Here is a 15,536-nt window from a genome sequence, read left to right as displayed (position 1 = left end):
GCACTGTTGGCTATGGGCTTGTAACTAAGCATTTCACGGTAAGGTCTACACTTGTTGTATTCGTTGCATGTGACAAATAAAGTTTGATTTGACAGTTGGTGGTGAATCGGAGACAAGTTTCCACATGTATCCTGTGACAAGGTAGCCATGGGGTATGAGAGCGTATCTTAATGAAATCTGACATGGGATTCATCCCAAAGCATCCTGCCAAGGTTAACAACAACCCTGCCTTATCTACAGCAGGGTTTGATTTTGACAGTTTTCTCATTTGATTTTGACCCCTCTCTGAATCCTTCTGGGAGAGTAATTGAAATAATGTTCAATATCCCCAGTGCCTGCAGGTAAAGTCATGGACAATGTGTTCTCAAATAACAAGCTTTTTTCTTCACCACAAAATACTATTGACTATAAAATGTGCAATTTTTTCTCTCTCCATAAATGGCATATTTCCTGAGAAAGATTGAGTTGTCAGACTTTCTTTCTTGCCATCCCTCTGGAGCACATCTTTGGTTGCAATCTTGCAGTACATTTCCTACCCACTCATAGGTACTGTAGCGTTAACATGCTTACGCAGAATAAGCGTTTTCTGTTAAGCCTGCAGTGCCATTTCATTCTGAGGTCAACCGGATAACGCTGAAGCTGTTTCCTAAAATAACATATTGTTACAGTTCCTCCCAGCAATACCTATTGGAACTAAGCCCTGGGCCACAGCCATCTGCTCTGTAGCACAGCCCAGGCAATCCTGCCACCTGATAAAACAAAGAAATCAAATCACTTTTAACCCCTGGGATTATGGCACGACACATGCAGACAGTGCATTGCACTACATTCCCCTCTCTGGCAGACGTATTAACGCAGCCTGAGCCCATCCTCTTGAGTGATCTCACTACAGAGAGAAATCCACTGGGGAGATGGGATGGACGGGACCACTTGGCACGGCTGGGCTAAAGGGGAGAAACACATTCCTTCAAGTGTGGTTGTCATCACTTTACAGAGAGCAATCCTCTCCATTTCAGAAGTAAATACAGGGTGCTGGGAGCTAGCTGGAGCTAAATCAGAGATTGGTTTCATTCTAAGTGAAACATGCTCCAGAAGAAAGGTTAACAGGGCAGTGCTTGGAGAACAGGAGGGCTGAGAAGGCTGACTCTCTGGCTCCAACTCACTCTTTAAAGGCAATATTCCGTTACCAATGGGAATCTGCATTAAGATAATATAACTATGTAACTAATGGGTTTATTCTATGTAAATGAGGAAACATGATTTAACTGTGCTGCAAGGCTTGCGACTAATGTTTCCACTACTGTAACTTTTGCAGTTGGTGACACCAGCCCATGATTTGGTAACACAAAAACATTCTGCAGCGCCACGCAATAAAACAAAATGTAACCATCTTATACAGTCATTAAAGTCATTCACAGTTCTTTATTCAGAAGTGTCAGACTACTGAGATGGAATTCAATAAATACTGTAAGTTGTTTCATCTAACATGTCCAAGCAGGAATGCATGATACAAGATAATTTGATGTGCAACCTAATCCAGTGATTTGTCAAACCAAAATTCATGACATTAGGCTATTGTTGTTATATTTTACTGTCAAAATAGGGTTCCAGAATTGTTCAATCGAGATGAATTTCCCTACATCTTTATTTGCACTAATATCACATAGGCCTGATTCATGATTTAGGGCTAATTGACCTGAGGAAGTGGAAACTAATAACACATGAGCCTGATCGCTAACTCTAAATATAAAACCCACTCTAGAAGCCATGTATTTTTAATGTAATGTCCTAAAATACTTTTCATCAATGAGGTCTATGTATACACTTGCAATGGCCGATGCGCATTTTGCACAATCCGTATCTCAAAACCATAAGAGATATCTCGTAGGCTAGGCATGACATTTTTTCAGATATCCAAATTGTCCCAAAAAATGTATACATACTAAACTAAAATATAAAATGTAAAGTGTTGGTCCCATGGTTTCATGAGCTGAAATAAAAAGTCCCAAGAAATTCCATACGCACAAAAGATTGTCTGTCTCAAATTGTGTGCACAAATTTGTTTACATCCCTGTTAGTGAGCATTTCTCCTTTGCCAAGATAAACAGCATGATCGTTACACAGGTGCCCCTTGTGCTGGGGACAATATAATGCCACTAAAATGTGCAGTATTGTCACACAACACAATGTCACAAAGGTCAAGTTTTGAGGGAGCATGCAATTGCCATGCTGACTGCAGGAATGTCCACCAGAGCTGTTGCCATATATTCTAATGCTAATTTCGCTTCCATAAGCCGCCTCCAACGTTGTTTTAGAGAATTTGGCAGTACGTCCAACCGGCCTCACAATCGCAGACCATGTGTATGCCATTGTGTGGGTGAGTGTTTTACTGATGTCAACGTTGTGAACAGAGTGCAACCATGGTGGCGGTGGAGTTATGTTGTGGGAAGGCATAAGCTACGGACAATGAACAACAATTTCATTTTATTGATGGCAATTTGATTGGACAGAAATACTGTGATGTCAGAGGCCCAATTGTGTGAGCACGCACGCACACACACACACACACACACACACACACACACACACACACACACACACACACACACACACACACACACACACACACACACACACACACACACACACACACACACACACACACACACACACACACACCTCAAAAAAATAAAGGGAACACTTAAACAACACAATGTAACTCCAAGTCAATCACACTTATGTGAAATCAAACTGTCCACTTAGGAAGCAACACTGATTGACAATACATTTCACATGCTGTTGTGTAAATGGAATAGACAACAGGTGGAAATTATAGGCAATTAGCAAGACACCCCCAATAAAGGAGTGGATCTGCAGGTGGTGACCACAGACCACTTCTCAGTTCCTATGCTTCCTGGCTGATGTTTTGGTCACTTTTGAATGCTGGCGGTGCTTTCACTCTAGTGGTAGCATGAGACGGAGTCTACAACCCACACAAGTGGCTCAGGTAGTGCAGCTCGTCCAGGATGACACATCAATGCGAGCTGTGGCAAGAAGGTTTGCTGTGTCTGTCAGTGTAGTGTCCAGAGCATGGAGGCGCTACCAGGAGACAGGCCAGTACATCAGGAGACGTGGAGGAGGCCGTAGGAGGGCAACAACCCAGCAGCAGGACCTCTACCTCCGCCTTTGTGCAAGGAGGAGCAGGAGGAGCACTGCCAGAGCCCTGCAAAATGACCTCCAGCAGGCCACAAATGTGCATATGTCTGCTCAAAGGGTCAGAAACAGACCCCATGAGGGTAGTATGAGGGCCCGATGTCCACAGGTGGGGGTTGTGCTTACAGCCCAACACCGTGCAGGACGTTTGGCATTTGCCAGAGAACACCAAGATTGGCAAATTCGCCACTGGCGCCCTGTGCTCTTCACAGATGAAAGAAGGTTCACACTGAGCACATGTGACAGACGTGACAGAGTCTGGAGACGCCGTGGAGAATGTTCTGCTGCCTGCAACATCCTCCAGCATGACCGGTTTGGCGGTGGGTCAGTCATGGTGTGGGGTGGCATTTCTTTGGGGGACCGCACAGCCCTCCTTGTGCTCGTCAGAGGTAGCCTGACTGCCATTAGGTACCGAGATGAGATCCTCAGACCCCTTGTGAGACCATATGCTGGTGCGGTTGGCCCTGGGTTCCTCCTAATGCAAGACAATGCTAGACCTCATGTGGCTGGAGTGTGTCAGCAGTTACTGCAAGAGGAAGGCATTGATGCTATGGACTGGCCCGCCCGTTCCCCAGACCTGAATCCAGTTGAGCACATCTGGGACATCATGTCTCGCTCCATCCACCAACGCCACGTTGCACCACAGACTGTCCAGGAGTTGGCGGATGCTTTAGTCCAGGTCTGGGAGGAGATCCCTCAGGAGACCATCCGCCACCTCATCAGGAGCATGCCCAGGCGTTGTAGGGAGGTCATACAGGCACGTGGAGGCCACACACACACACACACACACACACACACACACACACACACACACACTACTGAGCCTCATTTTGACTTGTTTTAAGGACATTACATAAAAGTTGGATCAGCCTGTAGTGTGGTTTTCCACTTTAATTTTGAGTGTGACTCCAAATCCAGACCTCCATAGGTTGATAAATTTGATTTCCATTGATAATTTTGGTGTGATTTTGTTGTCAGCACATTCAACTACGTAAAGAAAAAAGTATTTAATAAGAATATTTCATTCATTCAGATCTAGGATGTGTTATTTTAGTGTTCCCTTTATTTTTTTGAGCAGTGTATATAACACAATCTGCCATTGAAAGTGATGGTTGCTGATAATGGGCCTCTGTACGCCTATGTACATATTCCATAAAAAATTTGCCGTTTCCAGCTACAATAGTCATTTACAACATTAACAATGTCTACACTGTATTTCTGATCAAATTGATATTACACACACACACACACACACACACACACACACACACACACACACACACACACACTACTGAGCCTCATTTTGACTTGTTTTAAGGACATTACATAAAAGTTGGATCAGCCTGTAGTGTGGTTTTCCACTTTAATTTTGAGTGTGACTCCAAATCCAGACCTCCATAGGTTGATAAATTTGATTTCCATTGATAATTTTGGTGTGATTTTGTTGTCAGCACATTCAACTACGTAAAGAAAAAAGTATTTAATAAGAATATTTCATTCATTCAGATCTAGGATGTGTTATTTTAGTGTTCCCTTTATTTTTTTGAGCAGTGTATATAACACAATCTGCCATTGAAAGTGATGGTTGCTGATAATGGGCCTCTGTACGCCTATGTACATATTCCATAAAAAATTTGCCGTTTCCAGCTACAATAGTCATTTACAACATTAACAATGTCTACACTGTATTTCTGATCAAATTGATATTACACACACACACACACACACACACACACACACACACACACAGTTGAAGTTGGAAGTTTACATACACCTTAGCCAAATACATTTAAACTCAGTTTTTCACAATTCCTGACATTTAATCCAATTTAATCCTAAAAAGGCCCCGTCTTAGGTCAGTTAGGATCACCACTTTATTTAAGAATGTGAAATGTCAGAATAATAGTAGAGAGAATGATTTATTTCAGCTTTTATTTCTTTTATCACATTCCCAGTGGGTCAGAAGTTTACATACACTCAATTAGTATTTGGTAGAATTGCCTTTAAATTGTTTAACTTGGGTCAAACCTTTTGGGTAGCCCTCCATAAGCTTCCCACAATTAGTTGGGTGAATTTTGGCCCATTCCTCCTGACAGAGCTGGTGTAACGGAGTCAGGTTTGTCTCTATAAGCTTGGCACATCTAGCCACTGGGAGTTTTGCCCATTCTTCATGGCAAAACTCCTCCAGCTCCATCAAGTTGGATGGGTTCCGCTGGTGTACAGCAATCTTTAAGTCATACCACAGATTCTTAATTGGATTGAGGTCTGGGCTTTGACTAGGCCATTCCAAGACATGTAAATGTATTCCCACCACCACCAAAGCACCCCCAGACCATCACATTGCCTCCACCATGCTTGACAAATGGTGTCAAGCACTCCTCCAGCATCTTTTCATTTTTTCTGCGTCTCACGAATGTTCTTCTTTGTGATCCTAACACCTCAAAAACTTAAATTTGTCCAGTGTCTGTTCTTTTGCCCATCTTAATATTTTATTTTTATTGGCCAGTCTGAGATATGGCTTTTTCTTTGCAACTCTGCCTAGAAGAAAAGCATCCCGGAGTCGCCTCTTCACTGTTGACGTTGAGACTGGTGTTTTGTGGGTACTATTTAATGACGTTGCCAGTTGAGGACTTGTGAGACGTTTGAGAAACAAACTAGACACTCTAATGAGACACTCTAATACCTCTTGCTTAGTTGTGCACCGGGGCCTCCCACTCCTCTTTCTATTCTGGTTAGGGCCAGTTTGCACTGTTCTGTGACGGGAGTAGTACACAGCGTTGTACGAGATCTTCAGTTTCTTGGCAATTTCTTGCATGGAATAACCTTCACCTCTCAGAACAAGAATAGACTGACGAGTTTCAGAAGAAAGATCTTTGTTTCTGGCCATTTTGAGCCTGTAATCGAACCCACACATGCTAATGCTCCAGATACTCAACTAATCTAAAGAAGGACAGTTTTATTGTGTCTTTAAATCAGAACAACAGTTTTCAGCTGTGCTAACATAATTGCAAAAGGGTTTTCTAATGATCAATTAGCCTTTTAAAATTATAAACTTGGATTAGCTAAAACAACGTGCCGTTGGAACACAGGATTTTCACCATGATAGAACTGAGTGTTTTGCATTGATCTCTTTTGGGTCTTGTGGAAACTGTTCAATGAGAGCCTGTAATTGCCAATGAAGTGGGGAAAATAGTATACTGATGTCAGGGATGACTGGAGGGCTAAATGCGCAGAAGTAGCTCAACACACGGTTATAAAAACTACATTCAAAGGTGAAATTAAGTATTATAAAACAGTGGGGTTCTAGCTCAATATTGAGAGTTGAAAAATAAAAAGTATACCTACAGTACAGAAAGTGGAGATGGGCTTTTCAACAAGTACAACAGTAGTTGCTTCCAAATTGCATTTTATACATAGAGAATGCATGTTTCAGTGCCCACATAAGGGGAAAGGGAGTGAGCTCGCTCATCACAGCAGCCGTCCCTAACGAAACAGGCACAGCCGCAGGGCAGACACAATCATTTCAGGAATAATGAGGATAATGCACTTTACTGTTCGACCAAGTCATGGTCTTATCCAGGCAAGGAATAGGCAGTTTTGATTGCGGTGTCCAGGTAGAATGTGCAACTCGCACAGATGCTACCAATTAAAAATATAACTCACACAGCCATATCAAAGGGTCGCATAAATGTGACTAAATGGTCAAAGTCTGTAGCCCTGTTGTGTATAATAGTGTTGTAGTTTGACTATTCAGGTGGAAAGCTTTTAAAGCCTACAGCTAGATCCAGCTCTGTACTTAAAATAGGCTATAAAATTAGACTGCCTTGCACCTGTTTGTCCTTGGAACAATATTAAGGGTGCATAATATATCTGCATAATATTCTGTTTTTAGGTACTTTTATCTAGAAACCCATAACCTTACTCATAGCCGAAGCTAAGGACAAAAGACTGGTCAAGGCCAGTTGCTTCAGAAAAACATGCATCTTAATACCTGCATGATATTGCCTTGAACTATATGGAGCTGGTTGCTATGGCCAACTTACAGTCTTCACAGCCATCCTATATAAAATTCAACGGACAATAAAATACTGCTCTCGCGCGGGCAGCGGTACAAGAAAAATAAACATTTTACAGAAAGGATTTTGTGCAAATGGTGTGACACAAGATCTGATTTAAAAAGACCAATAAAGGAAATATAAATCACATGGATATTAGGCTTCCGTTCAAAAAGATGATTACAGTAGGCTAAAATATGGCCCATCAGTTTGAAATGCCTTTGCATCCAAACTTTTTTTTCTGCATCACTCATTCAGGTGACTATGAGATTGAAACAAACATCTAATGCTGTGCTGTAAAGCTGAGAAATATGAAAGTATTGCATCCCAATGAGCTTCAAAATACTGTAGTGTCAACCTACTCGGAATGACACTGCAAACGTTATGAATCAGGACCTTACTGCAGTGAGTAGGAGACAGTGGTTTGACCAAACTAGAGCTTCAGAAACAGACAATGGAGCTGCCTTCTAATGCTTCTTTAGGGCAGGTTAGATGTATCCCCTTTCAGACCCATGTCCACTACTGCAATGTTTTGACTGAGTTATGACCTGGACAAGAGGACACTTGCCACTAGTCTTTAAATCAGTTGAAGTCTGTCTGTGTCTGTTTGACAGGGCAGAAAAAGAAAAAGAAATGTCTTAACAGATGAAGCACAGACAGAGGAGAGGGGCTGCTGGGGTGTACAAACAACATGGTCACACACACTTTGGGTTAGTTCGCAGGACCATCCTTTTGGATTGGTTATCAAATGGAAAACCGCAAGGCTAGAGTAGGTAAAATACTAGTCTGGTGTCCTAGTCTGTCTTGTACTTTAGCCAACTCACATATAAAATGTACTGAAATGTGAAACCCTGCCCCGAGCAAAATCTGTGCCCACTTTAAAGGGTTAATAGCCCATACAAGGTCAGGTTCTAGGATCATGTGGAACCACTCTCTCTTCTTTACTTCAATGGATCTTGCTCCTAGTGTGGATGGGATACTTGCCTCCTAAATTACCTTGTAGCAAAACATAGGCTTTATTAAAAGGGGTAACAATGACATGTTCTCAATTTGAAAATGGCTTTAGGATGTGATCAGCACACACACACACACAATCATTTCATTCCAGCTGGTGGTATAAACAGCTGTTAGCACCTCGGGTTAAAAGTTATTATTATTGAGCAGTATAAGACACTGAGTAATACAGTAATGGCGCCCCGTGTTCAATTGTATGATTGAATAATACCCATGACCAAACTAGGCATTTTTTTTCATTTCAAACTTAATGACTACATTAGCTAGCAACATAATTGTTACATTTGCGTTCTGTACAGTCAGAGCATCGATTCGCTGATGAACGATAGGATCGGGGTCAGTTACCTCCTCAGCACCCGAGCCTTGACAGGTGCAGTAGCAGGGTCACAGCACCTGATACAAGGACCCTTGATACCCGAATATCTAAATATAACAGTTACAATCCTTACCTTTGTCAGCTGTGCTATTTTCTTGCTCATTTTGAGGTGCAGATCTTGGGTATATTCCATGGTGATTGTTGATGATGAGCCAGAATTATATTTCCCTGCTCCGGTCGATGGATTGCCAACAGCAGGGCTGTAGTACTGCTGCCAACCCGCTCCAGTCGCCATCTTCACGATCCTTCAAATGTTGTTACTATAAGAATGTGATGTAGCGATCAATGGCACAATGGCCAAAGCAGGTTCTCCTGCAACGGGATCTTTCTCCTCGAAACCGTAAAATAAAACAACATCAAGACATCAATTTTTCAACTGATGGATATCAATCTCTCATTTTGCGCAGGAAAAAAACTAATGCAATAGCTGCTAGCATAACGTTGTAATATTTGCCCTTATTTGCTGAACCAATTAACACTGCCTACCATCATCATCACAGAAATGTTGCAGTTTCATGAAGAGGTCCTCAGCATTAGCTAACGTTAGATAGCTATCGTTAGGTGTAGCAACAGCATTGGTTTGACCACACTCAAATTCAGGAAATTCGTCGATTTGTATTTGCACGAATGAAAGAGCTTGGTGAATTGATGTTACTCACGTTGAACACGATATTTTGCACCGGAGAGAGCCGGTCCGAAGAGTGGTTTCTTCAATGCATAACTAGCTATGACAGGCTGAGTGGTTGCTGCACTGCTAAGGACTCGGTTACCATGGATCACTTCAACAGTTTACATGACTGACGTCAGTTCCGTTCGTTTTCACGCTCTCCCCTCAGTTTCATTGATGCGATGAAATATTATTGGTACTGCTACGATGGGGATCAGTCAGCGGAAACCTTCACCACATTTCAATAGTATTAATCAAAACATTGTAATTTTTGCATATTTTGGTGATATGGTTCAAGGAGCGAGTGTGTGTGTGTGTGTGTGTGTGTGTGTGTGTGTGTGTGTGTGTGTGTGTGTGTGCGCGCGCGCGCGTGTGTGTGTCTGTGTCTGTGTAGCCAGATCACACATTTTAGGAGGTGTGTGAGGAGGACAAAGCTGCATATTTTGGGGATATGGTTCATGGCGTGTGTGCGCGTGCGTGTGTGTGTGTGTGGCCAGATCATACATTTTAGGAGATGTGTGAGGAGGACAAAGCTGTTCATTGATCAAGCTTGCAGCCTGCATGCCTGGAGCACCTATACATAGGAACATTTCCACGGAGCTAGTCTTAAATCGCTGCTGAATATAGTAGGCTAGTAACTAGAGGTCAACCGATTAATCGGAATGGCTGATTAATTAGGGCCGATTTCAAGTTTTCATAACAATTGGAAATCGGTATCTTTGGACACCGATTTGGCCGGTTTTATTTTTGTAATTTTTTTAAACTTGTCAAGTCAGTTAAGAACACATTCTTATTTTCAATGACGGCTTAGGAACGGTAGGTCAACTGCCTCGTTCAGGGGCAGAACGACAGATTTTCACCTTGTCAGCTCACAGGATTCAATCTTGCAACCTTACAGTTAACAAGTCCAACGCTCTAACCACCTGCCTCTCATTGCACTCCACAAGGAGACTGCCTGTTACGTGATTGCAGTAAGCCAAGGTAAGTTGCTAGCTAGCATTAAACTTATCTTATAAAAAACAATCAATCAAAATCACTAGTTAACTACACATGGTTGATGATATTACTAGTTTATCTAGCGTGTCCTGCGTTGCATATAATCGATGCGGTGCGTATCATTGCTCCAATGTGTACCTAACCATGAACATCAATGCCTTTCTTAAAATCAATACACAGAACTATATATATTTAAACCTGCATATTTAGCCAAAATAAATCCAGGTTAGCAGGCAATATTAACCAGGTGAAATTGTGTCACTTCTCTTGCATTCATTGCACGCAGAGTCAATGTATATGCAACAGTTTGGGCCGCCTAATTTGCCAGAATTTTACGTAATTATGACATAACATTGAAGGTTGTGCAATGTAACAGGAATATTTAGACTAATGGATGCCACCTGTTAGATAAAATACAGAACGGTTCCGTATTTTCACTGAAAGAATAAATGTCTTGTTTTCGAGATGATAGTTTCCAGATTCGACCATAATAATGACCTAAGGCTCGTATTTCTGTGTGTTATTATGTTATAACTAAGTCTATTATTTGATAGAGCAGTCTGACTGAGCAGTGGTAGGCAGCAGCAGGCTCGTAAGCATTCATTCAAACTGCACTTTCGTGCGTTTTGCCAGCAGCTCTTCGTTGTGCATCAAGCATTGCGCTGTTTATGACTTCAAGCCTATCAACTCCCAAGATTAGGCTGGTGTAACCGATGTGAAATGGCTAGCTAGTTAGCGGGGTGCGTGCTAATAGCGTTTCAAACGTCACTCGCTCTGAGACTTGGAGTGGTTGTTCCCCTTGCTCTGCATGGGTAACGATGCTTCGAGGGTGGCTGTTGTCATTATGTTCCTGGTTTGAGCCCTGGAGGAGCGAGGAGAGGGACGGAAGCTATACTGTTACACTGGCAATACTAAAGTGCCTATAAGAACATCCAATAGTCAAAGGTTAATGAAATACAAATGGTATAGAGAGAAATAGTCCTATAATTCCTATAATAACTACAACCTAAAACGTATTACCTGGGAATATTGAAGACTCATGTTAAAAGGAACCACCAGCTTTCATATGTTCTCATGTTCTGAGCAAGGAACTTAAACGTTAGCTTTCTTACATGGCACATATTGCACTTTTACTTTCTTCTCTAACACTTTGTTTTTGCATTATTTAAACCAAATTGAACATGTTTCATTATTTATTTGAGGCTAAATTGATTTTATTGATGTATTATATTAAGTTAAAATAAGTGTTCATTCAGTATTGTTGTAATTGTCATTATTACAAATAAAATAAAAAAAATGGCTGATTAATCGTATCGGCTTTTTTTGGTCCTCCAATAATCGGTATCGGTGTTGAAAAATCATATTCGGTCAACCTCTACTAGTAACCTCATATAGGAAGAGAATCCTAAAGCAGAATATCCCACTCAAACCATAGTCCAATTCATAGTCCTTCCTCTTATTCTGATTATTCTGTCTGATTTCATTCACTCTCACAGTGGCTGCCTATCTGGCACACAGTTTTAGTTTCCCATTTCACTTATGCTTGGGATGAAAACAGGGAGAAGACACATGTTAGCATTCCCTAAATTGTCATTTGACCTTTTACTGCAGTGGGTCACATAGAGTGTGTCCTGGTAGGCTTTAACAAATCTACTTTGAACTAAAAGTATACACCTCACACCCATGGTTATGGGCTTTACAAAAACAAGACACCTTGTCAGATATAGAGTTGAAATGTAAAATGTTGAGTTTGCATCCCAATATTAGACTTTATATACATCACAGAAGTTTGAAATATAACAAAACCGTTTGACATAAACACCGGATTTTCTGCAGATTTTGTGAAATATTGTTGATTATGAAAAATATGAATACAGTTCCACCCATGAGGCCACAAAAGGGCGATTTGGTCATTTTACTACAGGAAAGGGCTACAACCTTACTAAATGTAATTAAATGTAATCGAAAATGTAATCTATGTAATCCCCTAAAGTCATTTTTTATCATGAGAGGGCCTTATACAATAGGCTAACTAGTAATGCTGCATACTCCAAGAAATGTTCAAATCTCACCTTTCTGTTACAAATAGCTAGCTATACATTGCTGAGTTGTAGTGACTTTTGAGGACACAAGCTCAAGTACACAGTATAAATTTGATAAAAATATGAAAATATGAAATATTGTATATTCTGTATTTCCTATTGATCAAAACTGCATGAATAAGTATTGAAATGCTTATATATATATAGTACAATAAAACGACTAACAATTCGATTTAGCCTATCACAGTTAATACAACATGACCAAAAACTATAGGCTATTACACCATTACTGCATGTCAGCCGCGTGAAACAGTGAATTGACTGGAAACCAGGTGGTATACGCTCCAAATTGAGTTGTGCTTTGAGGAGAACACTTACATTTTGTCAAGGCGGAGATGAGTGGCCGAGACCGAGGCGCGCGTGGAAAACAGCGGAGGCATCAATTCAGGCTACAAGTGTAGTCTTAATGTCAATCGCAGACCTTGTTTCACTACACGTAAGTGTTTTGAAACTGATGTCTCTTTCCAGTCATCAAATTGCGGGTGCACAGTTCATTGTTGGGGTTTGGATGCTGAAATTATTTTGTGAGTGAACGATTGTTCGCGGGTAGCCTACAGGAGCGCATTTGTTTAACAATAACATTAAAACATCATGCATGACTGGTTGTGTTTATTCCACATTAAAAGCCTTAGACGGCGTGTCCATAAGGATAGGGGAAGCTTTTTTTTATTAAATTGCCAAAATTATATACCCAAATCAGCTTTCTCCTTTCTATAGACTACAGAAATAAATAAAACATCATTGGTTTACTATGCCAGAAAGCATGATTTGGCCAGAGAGGTTCATTAGCTTCTTAAAAAAAATATGTTGATTGTTTTAAATCACATAGCCTACAGTCAGAAGGGCAATCATACCAAATAAGATTGTTAAATTGCAACTGTCAGTGAAAAACAGAGAGACCCAGCCAGGCATATTGCAATTTTTAAAAATACAATCAAGGAAAAACTGTTTGGAAAGCAAATGGCTATTGCTGTAAAGAGATGACAATGAAAATACTTTTAGTCTCCAACATTATTAACTTAATTGGCACCAGCAGAGAACATTGGCCAAGGTGAGGTGCATATTCACTTTCTTCATCATTGGGTCAGTCCCACTTTTGTTTGTTTTTGGACAATCATTTCCTCCTCCAGGTTAGATGGACGTCATATTATATTTGTGTCTCCCCTTTTCGTAGGCCGATTAAATGGATCAGAAAATATTGTTTTTATTGATATGTTTGTTTGTCAGTGTCAGCAGAGTAGGCTACCCTGTCATTTTTGTAGTATGAAAATAAATGCTTGTGCGTTGGGTGTTAAGTATTGGTAAGAAATCAAATCTACTTTCACCTCTGCTTATAACTGTAAAATACATATTTATATATTTAGTGTTAGAGAAAATGTGTATATTTTCTTAAGGTCTCTGTTGATCAAAACGTCTGACCCCATTCCTGTGAATGTCTCACAGAGCTCTAGCTTGGCCTCCTGAACTAATTAGGAACCATCCTTTCATCTCATATTAATCTTGTCCATCTATGACAAACAGAAAGTGTTTTATGTTTAAAATCAATTAAATATTTTTGATTACTGGCTGTAAATCGATCTCTGAATGTGCTACAGTGACGAACCCATTCTCTCCTGCTGCACTATGAGAAGGATTCCAGGCATATGAATTGTTAGTGGCTGTGACATAGGGTTCAGCAAGGGGTTGATGGACAGTCGGAAGGACATTCCAGCTTCAAGTGGAGTCAGATTCCACATCATATTTCACACAGGCAGAAGAGACATCTTCCTGTGTCCGTGAGAATCAGGGCTACCACTCAATGCAATCCATTTCGATCTATGGTGTCCACATATCGATTTATAGGTAAAACCGATATCAAGACCACGCAGGTCTCCAAAAGAGGGGACTTTACATCGAAGAGGTTTTAAAACTCACTTTGCTGCTTTACAACAACATAATCATGTTATGTCATAAAGGTTAACAGCACAGCCCTAGGATATTTGGGACACCTGGGTAGGTTCCTTCAAATCAATACAGCCTAAAAGCTCACAGCGGAATTCTCCCTGGCTCTTTATCCACTGTCTCTGTGCCTCCTGTCTGTGGAGTGAAACAGCTAAAAGGACTGGGAGAAATATCATGGGGGAATCGGGTAGATTGTCCTTAAGAGGCATAGAGACATGGCTGGCACAAAAACCATGACTTGGAAAAACATCAATACTCTAGTTGTAGAGAATGAAACGGTCTTAGAGAGTACAATGTGAGGTGAAAGCATTTGATCTAGGGTTCGGATGGCTTGTTACTTTGTGATCTTGGAATAAGAATCAGACATACTGTAGGCCTTGTGGTTTGGAGCCCCGAGCAGCCACTTGGAGCCGTGTTGATTCTGGTGATTTGTAAATAGGCCACATTCTCATTTAACTTTCTGTTGATTCATAATTTAACAGTCTGCTCTGACTGAGGCATCTCTTGTGGATTTTTTTTCAGAATTGTGCTGTTTTGTTGGCACATTAGGAGAGGCATGGGGACTGCTAAAAATGTGGGCCGACCAAAATCACTGGCACTGTGAAGACAGATGAGAAATCTGGTGCAGGAGAGAGATGCACCGGGGATTATGGATTCTGGAGCAGGAGAGAGGGGGGTGATCCCTTTGCTGTTTCCGGAAGTCCACGATCATCTCCTTTGGTGAGAGGTTGTTTTCCTGACACCACACTCCGAGGGCCCTCACCTCCTCCCTGTAGGCTATCACGTCATTGTGGTAATCAAGCCTACCACTGCAGTGTCATCTGCAAACTTGATGATTGAGTTGGAGGCGTGCAAGGGCACGCACTCATGGCTGAACAGGGAGTACAGGAGAGGGCTGAGAACACACCCTTGTGGGGCCCCAGTGTTGAGGATCAGCGGGATGGAGATGTTGTTTCCTAACTTCACCACCTGGGGGTGGCCCGTCAGAATGTCCAAGACCCAGTTGCACAGGGCGGGGTCCAGATGGGATAGGGCAATGTGCAGTGTGATGGCGTTTGCATTGTCAGTTGACCTATTGGGGCGGTAAGAAAATTGGAGTGGGTCTAGGGTTTCAGGTAGGGTGGAGGTGATATGATCCTTGACTAGTCTCTTAAAGCACTTCATGATAACGG

The 15,536-nt window shown here is 41.4% G+C and overlaps 1 protein-coding gene across 4 annotated transcripts in view; it reads right to left on the bottom strand.

The window, feature by feature from the left end:
* Positions 1-9,414, bottom strand: part of LOC139415104 (protein FAM184A-like) — a 103,815-nt gene extending 94,401 nt beyond the window's left edge. For 2 of the 4 annotated variants that reach the window (XM_071162918.1, XM_071162921.1), the window contains exon 1: positions 8,732-9,414. In XM_071162918.1, coding sequence (XP_071019019.1) covers positions 8,732-8,893 — 162 coding nt within the window. In that variant the 5' untranslated portion in view covers positions 8,894-9,414. The remainder of the gene's footprint in view (positions 1-8,731) is intronic. The other 2 variants (XM_071162917.1, XM_071162920.1) reach the window with 1 other exon arrangement.
* Between the last annotated feature and the right edge of the window lie 6,122 nt (positions 9,415-15,536).

Source organism: Oncorhynchus clarkii, chromosome 8 (genome assembly GCF_045791955.1).
Source record: "Oncorhynchus clarkii lewisi isolate Uvic-CL-2024 chromosome 8, UVic_Ocla_1.0, whole genome shotgun sequence".
NCBI lineage: Eukaryota > Metazoa > Chordata > Actinopteri > Salmoniformes > Salmonidae > Oncorhynchus > Oncorhynchus clarkii.
Note: the sequence above shows the minus strand (reverse complement) of the source record. Positions and strands in the feature narration are given on the sequence as shown.